Source organism: Vulpes lagopus, chromosome 4 (genome assembly GCF_018345385.1).
Source record: "Vulpes lagopus strain Blue_001 chromosome 4, ASM1834538v1, whole genome shotgun sequence".
Taxonomy (NCBI): Eukaryota; Metazoa; Chordata; class Mammalia; order Carnivora; family Canidae; genus Vulpes; species Vulpes lagopus.
In genome coordinates, this window is record NC_054827.1 from 147721331 (window position 1) to 147736959 (window position 15629).

At 39.8% G+C, this 15629-nt stretch overlaps 1 protein-coding gene across 1 annotated transcript in view; it reads left to right on the plus strand.

Moving 5' to 3' along the window:
* ADGRA3 (adhesion G protein-coupled receptor A3) overlaps positions 1–15629 on the plus strand; it is a 123072-nt gene that overhangs the window by 61514 nt on the left and 45929 nt on the right. Inside the window, exons 7-10 of the mRNA XM_041753108.1 lie at positions 755–968; positions 5281–5445; positions 8260–8461; positions 10083–10238. Coding sequence (XP_041609042.1) covers positions 755–968; positions 5281–5445; positions 8260–8461; positions 10083–10238 — 737 coding nt within the window. The remainder of the gene's footprint in view (positions 1–754; positions 969–5280; positions 5446–8259; positions 8462–10082; positions 10239–15629) is intronic.

A 15629-nucleotide genomic window follows, 5' to 3' on the forward strand; every position in this document is an offset into this window, starting at 1 on the left:
CCCTTTTATTTGTATTACTGGAAGGAAGTAAATCAGCTTTTTAACAGTGATGGTAATATATTGGATCTTAAATGATTTTTCTTTCCCCGTCTTTAAGTGTTCTGAATTTTCTCAATGAGTATGTATTACTTACATAGGCAGAAACCAGTGGTTTAATCAAAGGGTAATATTGTCTCCTGAATGTATTCTAAAATTGTATATATACCAGTATTTACTTATTACCAGTTCCATTCTCCAGATTTAAGTATCATTTTACAATTTGTTTTTTTAGTAATTGCTTAGATACCACCAAAGAGGAACAACTTTAAATGTCAGAACTGATTATGAAATGGTTTCATTTTAATTTTACTAATTTTGTTTTCATCTAGGACCCACTTATCTCTCAGTAGGAGCCTTGCCGGTGGTAGCATTAAAATTCTGGTTACTGAAGAAAATTTGTTTCTCCATTAAAAATTTTTTTAATTAGAATTTCTATAACTTTTTTAAGCTTTTTATTATTTATTTGAGAGTGAGAGAGAGAGAGCAAGTGAGCACCAGTGGCATGGGGAAGGGCAGAAGGAATGGGAGAAGCAGACTCCCCACTGAGCTGGGAGCCCGACGCAGGGCTCTATCCCAGGACCCTGGGATCCTGACCTGGGCCTAAGGCAGGTGCTTAACCAACTGAGCCACCCAGGTGCCCCTCTATAACTTTTCATTCCGGAGTGTGAATAGTGTATTGTATTTATTTGCTGAGTCTTTGTTTTATTGTCTGTAGATCCACCCCTTGAATTACCATCTTTCTACATGACTCCGTCTCATCGGCAAGTCGTGTTTGAAGGAGACAGCCTTCCCTTCCAGTGTATGGCTTCATACATTGATCAGGACATGCAGGTGTTGTGGTATCAGGATGGACGGATAGTTGAAACTGATGAATCGCAAGGTATCTTTGTTGAAAAGAACATGATTCACAACTGCTCATTGATTGCAAGGTAAACTTTTTTAGATGAGAAATTATCTCTGTGGATCATATTTATTTCAGAATTGTAATGCTTAATTACAGTTTAAGTCAATATTTTATCTTCTTGCATTTAAAAATGCAAACATTTGGTTTTCCTTTTCCTGATTGTTACTCATATCCAGAAATCAAATAACTACCTTTTCCATCCAGTTGTGACCAAAAACAAAACAAAACAAAACAAAAAAACAAAACAAAAAAAAAACAAAAAAGCATAGGATAAAAGAGAAACACTGTTAAACTTTTTGTTTAAAATTTTAGGAGGAAAAATGTAGACTTTAAATACCAAACTTCATTTCTAACCATTTCCTACTGCTAAACTCTGATTTTCACTTTTAGCAATCTTTTACTCCCTTGGTTAATGCTACATTTTAAGATACTTCCTTTCCCTGCTCCACTAGTATAAAAGAATATAACACCTGTCCTGTTAACCCCATGACTGGTAGGATCACCAAAATCCTTAATTCAAATGAATTTTATGGAGTATAAAAAACAGAGTAAAAATAGATGTATTATCCTCACTATATATTTTATTTTGGTAAAATCTTAATCTGTAGATACTGAATTTTCTTTTATTATTCTCTCTCTTCATCTCTATGTATCTCTTTTTTTTTTCCCTTCCTACCAATTTCTTAGAACTCAGCTTGAATGTTTAAGAATAGATCTGTAGTTTCCCAAGTGTGCAAGGGCATCTTAGGGTAATATCACTGCAGTTTCCCAGAAGTGCCATTAAAACACACACACACACACACACACACACACACACACACACACACGGAGGGGAGAGGGAGAGAGAGAGGGAAAATAAAGATCCTCTGAGTTGAATCATGTCCAGAGTTTTTGGGGTAGAATATTCTATTTTATAATTTCTGTTTTCCTCCTGAGATTTCCTGTCTTGTTAATGAGAAGCATATTTTCCTTTGTGTCTTCTAACATAGAGTAGATGCTTTTAAATCTTTGCCTGCTCCTTCCAACATCTGGGTCATCTTGGGATCATCACCACTGACTACTTTGCTTTTGTATATATTTTATATTTTCCTATTAAAAAAAAAAAACTTTTTATGTGTCTAGTAATGTTGGATTCTGTCCTGGATAGTATGAATGATTCACTCTAGAGAAGCTGTCAGAGTCCAGCCTATGGGCCAAGAATATTTTTTACCTTTGTAACTGGTTACATTTCAGATGGTTATGTAAGTACCTATATAATATCCTTGATGTTGCTTCTTGGCCAGGAAAGCCTAAAATAATTCTTCTCTGGCCTTTAAAGGAAAAGTGTGCATATCCCTGACTCTGGATTCCCTTGTGTTTGCTTGAAGTCGGCTGGTTTTTGTTTCCTCAAGCAGTTAGTTGGGCTAAAGTCAAACTCCTACTTCTGTCCTTTCTGTGATGTAGCAGCAGCTGAAGTCTGCTCGGTGTCACCCTGTCTTTGGGAAGCAGGGGCCGGTTAGAGATCTGGGTAGGTTTTATACGCAGAAGTTTGGGCTGCCAGCCAGGTTCCTTTCTACCTCGGTCCTCTGATTTGTCAACAGGTTAGACTGTGAATTTCTGTTTGAGTAGGGCCTATCCTTGGTCAGACGCCATTGGAAACGATTTCCTGGTCTTAGTCCTCAGTGCTCATCCCCTCTTCCTAGGGTCACCTTCTCTCTGGTTTCTGCTTGTTGTGGATCGCTGCCCATGTGTTCCGATAGTTGTCATTTTGTAGTTTGTCCAGGGCTTATAAATAATTGTTAGCTGCAGGGAGGGTAGTTTGATAGAAGCTGGTCTGCGACGACCAGAATCAGAGTTCCTCTATCAGGGGGAGAAGATTGTTAGAAACAGTTTACTAGGTGCCACTGAGAAGACTCTTAATTATTACTGTACTTGTAGTGTGATGATAATTTCATAAGCATATACATGTGTTAAAACTCATTAGGGTGTGTGCTTTAAGCAGTTTCTTACGTGAATTAATGATAATTGACATATCATACGACAGTAAAGCTTCAAAAATATATAGAACCCTGGGACGCCTGGGTGGCTCAGTTGCTTAAGTGTCTGACTCTTGATTTCAGCTCAGGTCATAATCTCAGGGTCTTGAGATTGAGCCCCACATTGGACCCCATGCTGGACGTGGAGCCTGCTTAAGATTCTTTCTCTCCTTCTTCTCCTTGCCCTCTGCACCCCACCCCCCACCTGCTTGTGCTCCTGCTTTCTCTCTAATTTAGAAATCTTAAATTTTGCAGCTATAAGATAACTAGAATAACTTTATAAGTTTATTTCTGTGAGTCATAGTTTACGTTCTTTATGGCAGTCTAAAAAATTAATTCTAAGGTTAGCATCCTTGCCTGATGGTTTTGTTGGGAGGGACTCTTGACCAACATGAAAATCTTTCATAGGAAGACTGAGGTCCTCTACCCTGAATTTGCCTCGCATAATAAAGAAGTTGCAGGAAAAGGAGATAACGGTTGTTGCATTGGTTAACCTGAGGCAGTTGTTGATTCTTTGTTGGTTTCCTTATGTCCTCCCTTTGCTAGTAAGAATCAGAGTTTGTGCTGTTCCTCAAAGATGAAATGGAAGAGGAGGAAGCATCTTCCTCCTTAAATCTCCAAGCACGCGGCCTTGAGGATTGCTGAAAATTGTATTCTGATCATTGGTTTTATACGTGGAAGGTATTGCTGAAGGTTTTCTTTAAAAACATGTTGGCAAAGTATGTTAGGCCCTTAGGTCCCAGGGGGTGTGCTGACGTGGGCCGTCACAGGGACTTCACTTACAGAGCTGCTGTGTGGGGTATTTTGAGTTTTGGAAGAAGCGTGGTAATGCTTGACATTTATTGGACACCGCACAGCAACCAGCTCCAGGCAGTTAACGGTGTCATTCGATGGTGCTGCATTCCTTTTGCTGGTGTCATGCTTGAAGGTGACAAATTTTTGGTGATGACTATGATGCGGAGCAAGTACTGTGTGAAAGTCATCGTGGAACATGCAAGGAGGGTATCGTTGTCTGTCCTCTCTCTGACGTTGTTAGTTTTGGAGTGCTCAACAGACACACACAACCCATCGGGAAGTACTTGTGGTTATTTAAGAACAAAATATTTATCTCAAATTGATGTGTGTTATATTTTTCAAATGGCCATGAATTTATTAGGACATAAATACACAATTTGGGGATTTAATTTAGTAAATGGAATTTTAATTTAATTTACTCTGTGAAACAGTTTTCTGGTCAGTGAAGATGCCGTGAACCAGGAAAATTTGGGAACCTCCGCACTGGAGAATGATTATTTATTTCAGAATTTGGCTATTTAGATTTAATATAAAATGCTTTCTGTATCACGTTATCTCGAATGTATTTATTACAGCGTATTGCTTTATTCACTGACTTAATTAACAAGGATGATAAACATTTTCTTTGATTCAGAGTAACAGTGCCTCAAAGTCTTCATTGGAACGTATGATGTTGTGTAGCCATTAGTCATTTAGGAGGCTGGAAAAATGTGTATTAACTTCAAGACATAACTTTGTCGATTAATTAAGATGATACATCCTTTATGTCTAATTATCTCCTACTTTTCCATTTATATAAAAGCATAGCACGGTGGTTCGTGTGGCGGGGAGAAAGGTTAATTGAAGGTTCTGACATCTGCTCTTTAATTAATAGGCTTTGTATTAGAGAATTAGGAGTTCATCTTGAAAATTAAATTTACTGACAGCTATTTAGAAATATAGCCGTCTTCTAAATGGAAGTATGCCTTTACATGGAAAACTCCCTTTGTTAAAGCAGTAATTGGTAATTTATTAAATCTTTTTAGAGACTTGATGAGTTCTTCTGCTAAATATTTTACCTTAAATATTTTCTTAATTATTCACTAACCAATATCCATCTCCTTCCTTCGCGCTTGACTCTTTCCCTCCGAAATCAGTGAAAAGGTAGACGTAACTTGGAAACATCTCCATTAGTTTTGCCCGAGAATGTGATGTTTCTGCCCTTGCACTTGCTGTGTCCCCTCCTGGCTGCGTCCCCCCCACCCCTCCTGGCAGGAGTGTCGGGCATGATGTCCCCTTGCGCTCCGTTCATAGTCCGTCATAGCTCTCGCCACAGTGTTTTAAGTAGCTCTTCACCTGCTTGTCTTGACTTGCCGCTGAGGTACTTACGTGGAGGGATCGTTTTTTTAAATTCATTTTTATCTGGCAAGTGCTGTGCCCACAGCATGCATTCAGACATACTTGCTAAATGAATGATAGGAGCCCAGGGTGTCTCCCTTTTTTGTCTAACCATTATTTTCTCTCTTTTTAAAATCTTTCTTCATGCAGTGCCCTAACCATTTCTAATATTCAGGCTGGATCGACTGGAAATTGGGGCTGTCATGTCCAGACCAAACGTGGGAATAATACGAGAACTGTCGATATCGTGGTATTGGAAAGCTCTGCACAGTACTGTCCTCCCGAGAGGGTGGTAAACAATAAAGGTGATTTCAGGTCAGTGACATGGAAAGTGCTGGAAAAGTGATTTGCCCACATCTGTTTTTATTCTTAAAGGTGCATAATTGGTCCCCTGTCCTCAAGAAGAAAATTTGAGAAATATCTATGTATTCCTCTAAATATCCTTCTATATCCAAGGACTGCCCTTTAGATCAGTGATTTCAGTCATTCATGAAGATGATGAAGAAAAGGTGCCTGAGCTTTATCTCGGATATGTTGATTTAACAGTCTTTGCAGGCAGAGTGTTTCATGTTTAACAGTTTGTTGTAAAAGTTAAGAACCACTACTTTAGGGAAACATTTTGGAAATTCTATTAAAATTGTGAAATTCAGACAGGCTAATGGTATGTCCTGTTTTTCAAGGGCTCTTTTATGGATGAACTTTGGAAGGTTTCGTATTGCTGAGTTACTTTTAACTATCAGCAGTTAAGTAGACATGGTAATTAGGAGAAAGCCATGGTCCATTACCGTCCCGTTTGCTTCTTTTTTTTTTTTTTTTAAGATTTTATTCATTTATTCATGAGAGAGGCGGCAGAGACACAAGCAGAAGGAGAAGCAGGTTCCCTGCAGGGAGCCTGATGTGGGATCCTAGGACCCCATGGGGTCATGACCTGAGCCAAAAGCAGGCGGCTCAACCACTGAGCCACCCAGGTGCGCTCCCCAGTTTGGTTCTAAGCAAGAAGGACTTTGGAAATGAAAGCTTTTGGCTGGCCCGTAACTTTGGGAGCCGTTAGTATTGGCCTCTGTGTTGAGATAAGCAGAATAAGTTAAATATTACAATCTTTTTAAAATAGAAAATTTAGAATTTGTGAGAGGTAACAACTTTTCCCTTAGACTCTCCATACTTTGAAGGTTGTTTAAAAAACATCTTTAAAGTATATTACTTATTTGATGTTTATTACATTCAGGATTTTAATAATGACTTTACAGTTGATGTAAATGAAGGGAACTGTGTGTGGCTCTTTAAAGCAGCGTAAAGTTTGTTGAGTACCCAGTTAGTACTGCCTGACTTTGGTTCTCCTAACTGCCCAAGTTTTAAGGGTAAGAAAACCCTTTGGTTTTAATCTTTTAAATCCAAGGTGAAAGAAGCAATAGCAACATCTTCAGCTCAGCTAGTTCTTCATTACTTTTTTTTAAAAAAACTATCTTTCGTCCTTTAAAAAAAAAACTCTCCCTGACCCGAGTATATGGAAATTAGCATTTATTGTTGCTAATAAAGCTTAAGTCCTTTATGTAGATTAACTGTTAATAGATAATATTTATTCTGTATAGTTTAAAACAGAATAGATAACACTTGTGAATTTTGTTATATTCTGCATCTTTTATTAAATAGTCATAATGTTTTATATTTATGGTGGATTTTCTATTTTTGCTCATGATTTGAGTATTTTACATTTTTAAAAATAGAAGAAGAATCTGATTATTTGACTGATTAATGAATTAGCTTTTGACACTCCTTAGTATATTATGCAGTTCCACTTTCACTGCATTAATAAGATTTTAGTGTTGTTTAATCTGTTTATGCAGATTTTGGTAATCAATTATATTTTGGTATGACTGCTATTATAATTTATCAGTTCCTGTGTTATAGGTCAACTGTAACTTTTATGAAATCTATTCATTTCATTCCCAATTTTGGAGAAATGGAGCTCAAATGGCGAAGATTTCCCCCCACTGTTAGTGACAATCCGTGCCCACAGGTCTGTGTGGTCACTTGCAGAGGCAGTACTTTCTCCCGGATAAGTTCAGTTGTATAGTGTGCTGGAGGTCTGCTAGACCGCCCCCCAGTGCAAAAGTTTGCGAGGAGGACTCACAGGACCCAGCATGTAGTTGCAGTCACAGCTGAGATCTAGTACAGAGCTTTAGGAAGATACGTGGCTGGATAACAAGGGGAAAGACATAGGTGCCTTCTGGAGAGATCCACGCAGGCCTCTTCTTACTCCTCCAGCCGTGAAAGGGCAGCAACCTCCATACATGCTGCTGCCCAGGGAAGCCCGTTGGAGACTCAGCACCCAAAGTCCTTATTGCTGGTCATGTAGGCGCCCCCTCCCCCATCTAGCATGTACCAAAGTTTCAGACTCCTGGGAAGAAAGCAGGTTCCGCATCAATTGTACTGCTTGTCCACACAGTCTAGGCATGACCAACAGCCCTCACCAGTTAACTGTTCATAGGAATACCCCCAAGTCCCAAATTCCTAGGTGCCACTGAACGGCCAGCGGCTAAGCGTAGCAATCCTGCACCTGCTGTGTGACTCTTGTCCGCACTTCTGCTAACTCTGCTTCTGTGCCATCTTTTGAACCGGTTTTCTTTTTTTAATTTTTTTTTTTTTTTACTGGATATAAGTTTTCCTGTGTGTTTATAGCAATATTTAGAACACTTTAAGAAAAATATCCTCCGGTATTAAAATATATGTGGCTGATGGTTTAAAGCAGTTTAGTCCATGCTAACCTTTTCATTTTTTTTTAAGTCTTTATTCTGAAAGGAATTTCTTTCTTCTTTTTTTTTTTTTTTTAAAGATTTTATTTATTTATTCATGAGAGACACACAGAGAGAGAGAGAGAGGCAGAGGCACAGGCAGAGGGAGAAGCAGGCTCTGTGCAGGTTGCCGATGTGGGACTCAATCCTGGGTCTCCAGGGTCACACCCTGGGCTGAAGACGGTGCTAAACCACGCAGTCATCCAGGCTGCCCAAATTTGTTTCTTCTTGATCTCTCTCTGATCAAACATGACCTGTTCTAGTCCTTGATTGACACCTCCGCTGTAATTTGCGTCCGCGTAGGTTTTCTCATCCCCTTGTGTCTTCATCTGCCTAGATGGCCCAGAACGTTAGCAGGCATCACCGCGTATCTTCAGTGTACCCGGAACACCCATGGCAGTGGGATCTATCCCGGAAACCCACAGGATGAGAGGAAGGCTTGGCGCAGGTGCGATCGAGGTGGCTTCTGGGCAGATGATGATTATTCTCGCTGCCAGTATGCGAACGATGTCACCAGGGTGCTTTATATGTTTAATCAGGTAACTACTAAGTCTTCCCATTTGCTGATTTAGCTGAAATACCAGGTATTTGTGTGTGTGTTTTAAATACTAGTAAAGCATAAGGATTTTGTGTGTTTACATTCAGTGGATCTGTCTTCAGGATCAGGCCTGTCAGCTCCTCCCGTATTCAAGGCTCCCTGTGCTGTCAGTCTTCCTTTCCAGTCACTGCCTTTGTTTGAATATCTTTATCATCTGTATCCACTGGACCAAATCCCAGCCATCCTTCAAATCCATCTGGGAAGCCACCGCTTGGGCTTCTTTTATAATCTCTTTGTCACAAGCGATCCCTTGTCATACGTGTACTACTCATACGGCCTTTCTTGTCTTTGCTCCGATGCATCCTTTTTCAACCTGGCCGGATTATAAGCAGCTGGGAGACGATTTCCGTGTTACACATTTTCTGGCGCTCCTTGGTACCTGTTACACCCTTTGCGTAATGGTTGGTGCCGAGTTGTGTTAATCAATAAATAAGCAAATGTAAGACATCACTGGCAGCGCGTGGCAGTACAGATAAATGCTTCCTACTTCCGTGCGTAGGGGCTCCAGGGGGGTTATTGATTCCTCCCAGTTGGAATACTCAGGAAAGACTTTACTTAGCAATTGGAATGGAGTATGTGCAGAATTTGGATAAGGAGAGACGGAGACATGGTGCAGTGTATTCACTAGATGTGTTTTGATGTATGACTATGTTTCAAAGTTAAAAAAAATTCAGGATTAGTTGCCATTATAATTCCAGTTTTCTCAGGTTTGAAAAAGCATTTTTAGAAGATCCTGTGATAAATGATAGAGTTTGAATTCATTGCCGTGTTTTGAAATGGAAAGATAAAATGTCAAAATTCGTTGATAATTTTTGCCTTTTTCTTTTTTTTTTTTTTTTAATTAACTTTTATTGGTGTTTAATTTACCAACATACAGAAAAACACCCAGTGCTCATCCCGTCAAGTGTCCACCTCAGTGCCCGTCACCCATTCCCCTCCAACACCCGCCCTCCTCCCCTTCCACCACCCCTAGTTCGTTTCCCCGAGTTAGGAGTCTTTATGTTCTGTCTCCCTTCCTGATATTTCCCAACATTTCTTTTCCCTTCCTTTATATTCCCTTTCACTATTATTCATATTCCCCAAATGAATGAGAACATACACTGTTTGTCCTTCTCCGATTGACTTATTTCACTCAGCATAATACCCTCCAGTTCCATCCACGTTGAAGCAAATGGTGGGTATTTGTCGTTTCTAATTGCTGAGTAATATCCCATTGTATACATAAACCACATCTTCTTTATCCATTCATCTTTCGATGGACACCGAGGCTCCTTCCACAGTTTGGCTATTGTGGCCATTGCTGATAGAAACATCGGGGTGCAGGTGTCCCGACGTTTCATTGCATCTGAATCTTTGGGGTAAATCCCCAACAGTGCAATTGCTGGGTCGTAGGGCAGGTCTATTTTTAACTCTTTGAGGAACCTCCACACAGTTTTCCAGAGTGGCTGCACCAGTTCACATTCCCACCAACAGTGTAAGAGGGTTCCCTTTTCTCCGCATCCTCTCCAACATTTGTTGTTTCCTGCCTTGTTAATTTTCCAATTTTTGCCTTTTTAATCTAGATGCCTCTCAATCTTACTAATGCTGTGGCCACAGCCCGACAGTTACTGGCTTATACTGTGGAAGCCGCCAATTTTTCTGACAAGATGGATGTTATATTTGTGGCTGAAATGATAGAAAAATTCGGAAGATTTACCAAAGAAGAAAAATCCAAAGAGGTATTTCTCTGGTTCACATTTGGAGCTTATAGCATATCAACATATGGTCATGTGGTATAGTTCAGTCCCTATTTTTAAAGCCTCTTTATGTTTGCTATATTTTAATTAGGTGCACTTTTTAATTTCCAAGAGTGTTTTTGAGAAATTTATGCTTCATTCATTATAATCATCTGTTGTTGGAAGGAATAGAGGGGAGCAATTAGTTCTTGGAAATTAAAGTATCGTGATAGAGCAGAGCCAGCCCGTGAGAGAGCAAGGTCCTCCGTCCACCTTGCGGGTTGGTGACAGCTACTTCTCTCAGGCATTCTGAGATTTTTCTTCTCCCCACAGCCACGTGTTCCTTCTCTCTCTCTCTCTCTCTCTCTCTCTCTCTCTCTTTCCAGTTTTATTGAGAAATAATTGGCATTCATCACTGTGTAAGTTTAAGGTATAGAGCATGATGATTTGATTTACAAATAACTGTGAAATGATCATCACAGTAAGTTAGGCTAACATCTGTCTTCCCATAAAGATACAATAAAAAGAAAAAAAGGAGGGGAGGAAAGCAAACTTCTTTGTGTGATGGGAGCTGTCAGGATTTACTGTAACGACTTTCCTATGTACCATGCGGCAGTGCTAGCTGGATCCCCGTTTGTGTTGTCCTTCCCTCGTTCTTACCTTATGACTGGAAATTTGTACCTTCTGACCACCTTCCTCCTCCTCCCCCTTTCCTCACTCTCTGCCTATGGTAACCGCAAATTTGTTCTTCCTTGTGAGGTTTCTTTTTGCCCACATGTAAGTGAGATCAGATAGTATTTGTCTGTCTGTCTTTCTTTTTAAAGATTTTATTGACTTAGGTATGAGAAACACAGAGAGCGGCAGAGACACAGGCAGAGGAGAAGCGGGCTCCCTGCGGGGAGCCCGATGTGGGACTCGATCTTGGGACCGTGGGGTCACGGCCTGAGCTGAAGGCAGATGCTCAACCACTGGGCTGCTCAGGAGCCCCAGAATTTGTCTTTCTCTGTCTGTTAATTCACTCAGCATAATGCCTTCAAGGTTCCCCCATGTTGTAACAAGTGATAGGATTTCCTCACTTTTTTTTTTATGGCTGAATAATATCCCTGTGTGTGTGTGTGTGTGTGTGTGTGTCTGTATCACGGCTTCTTTATCCTTTCATCCGTCAATGGATACTTAGGTTGTGTCCGTGTCTTGGTTATTATAAATAATACTACTCTGCATGTGGGGGTGCAAGTATGTGTTTTCAAGTTAGGGTTTTCATTTCCTTTGGATGTATTTCCAGAAGTGGAATTTCAGGATCCTGTGGTAGTTCTATTTTTAATTTTTTGGAGGGTCCTCCATACGGTTTTGTGTAGTGGCTGTATAAATTGACGTTCCTACCAAGTGCACAAAAAGGTTCCCCTTTCTCCATATTTTTATTTTTACTTTTATTATTTATTTATTTATTTATTTATTTATTTATTTATTTATTTATTTATTTATTTATTTTTCTCTCCATATTTTTAACAGCATTTTCTTGTCTTTTTGGTGGTGGCCCTTCTACCAAGTGTGGGGTGGTATCTCCTTGTGCTTTTGATTTGCGTTTCCCTGATGATTGGTGTTGAAGATCCTTTCATGTACCTGTTGGGCCTTCGTATATGTTCTTTGGAGATAGATCCTTTGCCTATTTTTGAATTTTGTTGTTGTCATTTGCTATTGAATTTTATAAGTTCTTTATGTATTTTGCATATTAATCCCTTATCCGATTTGCTCTGTCTTTTCTCCACTGAGTGTTCTTGGCTCCCCTGTCAAATATTATCTTCTGCTACCTTTGAGCTTACTTTGCTCTTCTCTTTCTAGATCCTTAACGCATAGAATTAGGTTATGTGCAGTCTTTCTTGTTCCTTAATATAGGTGGTTATTGCTGTGAACTTTGCTTTTAGAACTGCATTTGCTGCATCTCCCAACTTTTGATATGTTGCTCCTGTTTTTGTTTGTGCCCAGAACCATTCATTCATTTATTTATTCATTTATTTATTTTTAAAGTGACCCCTACACTAAATACGGGGCTCGAATTTACAACCCAGAGGTTAGAAGTCACGTGCTCTACCAACCGAGCCAGCCAGCCAGGCGCCCCTCAGGAACCCTTTATAATTTCCTTTAATTTCTTCTTTCATCCATTGGCAAATGAATGTTGTTTAATTTCCATGCGTCCGTGAGTGAATTGTCCAGTTTCCCTCTTGCTACTGATTTCTCGTTCTGTGCTCTTGTGGACAGAAAAAATGATCTCAGTCTTCTTGAATTTGTTAAGACTTGTTTTATGGCCTAACATATGGTCCCTTCTAGAAAATGTTCTGTGTGTACTTGAGAAGAACGTGTGTTCTGCTGTTGTTGGGTAGACTGCTCCGTGTACATCTGTTGGGCCCGCTGGGTCTGTAGTGGAAACAGATCCGCTGTTTCCTTTCGGATTCTCTGTCTGGATGATCCGTCCATTGTTGAGAGTGGGGTGTCAAAGATGGCAACGGCTAGTGTTTTACTGTCTGTCTCTCCTTTTAGTTCTGTTTTTGCTTTGCATATTTAGGTGGTCCAGTGTTGGGTAAGGAGTATTTACAGTTGTTGTATCTTCTTGTTATATTGACCTCTTTATCATTTATAATGGTCTCTGTTTCTCTTTACTACTTTTAAAGTCTATTTTGTCCAATACAAATATAGCTACTTTCTTTGTTTTGGTTTGGTTTTGGTTACCATTTGCTTGAAATGTCTTCCTCCATTCCTTCACTCTCCACGTGAGGTGTGTCTTTAAGGCTAAAGTAAGTCTCTGTGCAGCATCTTGTTGGATCTTGTTTCTTGTTTTGTTTTGTTTTTTTGTTAATGTTTTTGTTTTTGTTTTTTTAATCTTTTGACCCAGTCTGTATCTTTTAATTGGATAGTTTAATTTTCTTACATTTAAAGTAATTATTATAGGTAAGGACTTAATTTTTGTCACTTGGTTCATTGTGTTCTGGTTGTTTTGTAGATCCATTATTCCATGATTCTTATCCTGCTTTTTTGTTTCTTGGTGTCTTTTTGTATGTTTTGACTTCTTAGTTGTTTTGTGTAAGTAGTGCAGGATTTTTCTGTGTGGTTGCCCTGAGGCTCACATGAGATATCTTTTTTTTTTAAAGATTTTATTAAAAAAAAAAGATTTTATTTATTTATTCATAGAGACAGAGAGAGAGAGAGGCAGAGACACAGGCAGAGGGAGAAGCAGGCTCCACGCAGGAAGCCCGACATGGGACTAGATCCCAGGTCTCCAGGATCACATCCCAGGCTGCAGGTGGCACTAAACCGCTGCGCCACTGGGGCTGTCCTCACATGAGATATCTTAAACTTATAACAACTTGAGTTGAGTTTGTCAACTTTACACTTTTCCTTTTCTTCCTCACATTTTAGGTTACTGCCACACTATAGCTCCTGGTACCTTAGGTGCTTTATTTGATACGATGCAGTTAGTAAAGGAAGGAAAATAGTTACATGTGTTTAAATGAGACAACAGGACCACTTGATAATGAGATAACGTTTCAGTGTTGCTATCTGAACTTCAGACCACAGTTTTCTCAAGAACTGTCTTCTTGGTACTTGATGGTCTCTCTGGCCCACAGCCTGCTTCCCGTGATAAATGTTCCCAGTGGTGGGAGAAGCTGCCTGGATGCTGGCTTTGTGGTAGGAATGCTCTCCATTGTTCATCATGATCACAGGTTAGCCACCTGTGGGGGCACCTGGGTGGCTCAGTGGTTGAGCACCTGCCTTTGGTTCAGGGTGTAACCCTGGAGTCCTGGGATTGAGTCCTGCATCGGGCTCCCCGTGGGGAGCCTGCTTCTCCCTCTGCCTGTGTCTCTGCCCCTCTTTCTATGTCTCTCATGAATAAATAAGTGGAATCTTAGAGGACAGGGGTGGGGGGAGAAGTCATTCATGGATGTGGGATGGCTTGAGTCACTGGAGTAATTGGAATATCATTCCAGAACGTGGACATTGAAAAATATTTTGTCGTCATATAATGCCAGTTTATTCTTGTGCTGCCCTGTTTTGCTGTGAAGGAGCTTTGCATGCCTCCCAACTAGTGAAGAGCACTGTGGTGCCCAGAGGTGTTTACTACTGTGTGCAGTGGGTGGTCTGCACTTTGGTGGCATGCTGGAAGCAGATGTGGTTTCACGGGTTACTTTTTAACCCTGGGCCCTTTATTTTTAAAACGGAGATGATGTTTATCCTCCTTAATTTGAAAGTTTGTGTGTGCTAGTGAGAAAATACAGGTGAACCTGTTCTGCAGAACCATTGAAAGCTAGGCTATACTTTTATAAAGTTAGGAAGTTTAACATTCTTATCTCGGAAGCTAAGAAGGAGGTAAAAAAAAAAAAATCACCAGAGTGCTTTAATTATCTAAGAACTGAGTTTGGAGGAGATTGCTGTCCCTTTCACTGATGACATAAGAGGGTAAAGTTTGAATTACCTTTGGAAAGAAATGATGGCTAAAAAAAATTAAAAAAAAAAGGAAACAAATGATGGCAAATTATTAAGTATAAATAGAAACAGTGGAAAAATATTCAGGATTGCATAATTGAAGTATAAATGTAATATTACCTGTGGTGCAGTGACAGACGTTCTATCAGATTCTTTGGAAAGTTAAAGTATAGGCCATAGCTTTCATCATTTATTAGAATAGTAAAAAGAAGTCATGAGGTTTAAGGGCTTCATTTTATGTTAATTACCATGAAATTATTCTAAAGTATCCTAAAATGCGTATGGCTTAGTTGGACAAATAATTAAATTTATTTTTTTTTTTGTTTTTTGCATTATGTCCAAAAAGTTACTCTGCTATGAATAATTCATAAGCACAGTATTGTGAGGCAATTGCTTTTTAACCTGTGATTGAGTCCAGGCAGCACAGACTCTAGCTCTGTGGTCTTAGGGTGGATGCTGAAAGCTCTCAAACTGCCAGGTCTAAATGGTGTGCTTAGTGGGGTCTTTTAAAACCAGATAAAAGCTGTCTGTCAGGCAATTTAAGTGTCCGTTCCATATTTACAATAGTGATTTCTCTTATGAAAGCAGTATTTATGCATTTCCAAAGATGGGAACGTATATAAAGATCAGATTTGGTTATGTGTCCTAGAGCTCTCGCCTTAAATCTGTGAGCAAGGCGTGCGCCCTCTTGCTAGTTGACCAGACTGTTCATTTCGCATATTTTTACCTAGAGCTTTCAGAATGTAAAGTTCTTCACGTACTTATCTTTTTTTATTTTTAAAGATCTTTATTTATTCATGAGAGACACACAGAGAGAGAGGCAGAGACACAGGCAGAGGGAGAAGCAGGCTCCCTGCGGGGAGCCCGATGCAGGACTCGATCCTGCGACTCCAGGATCACACCCTGGGCCGAAGGCAG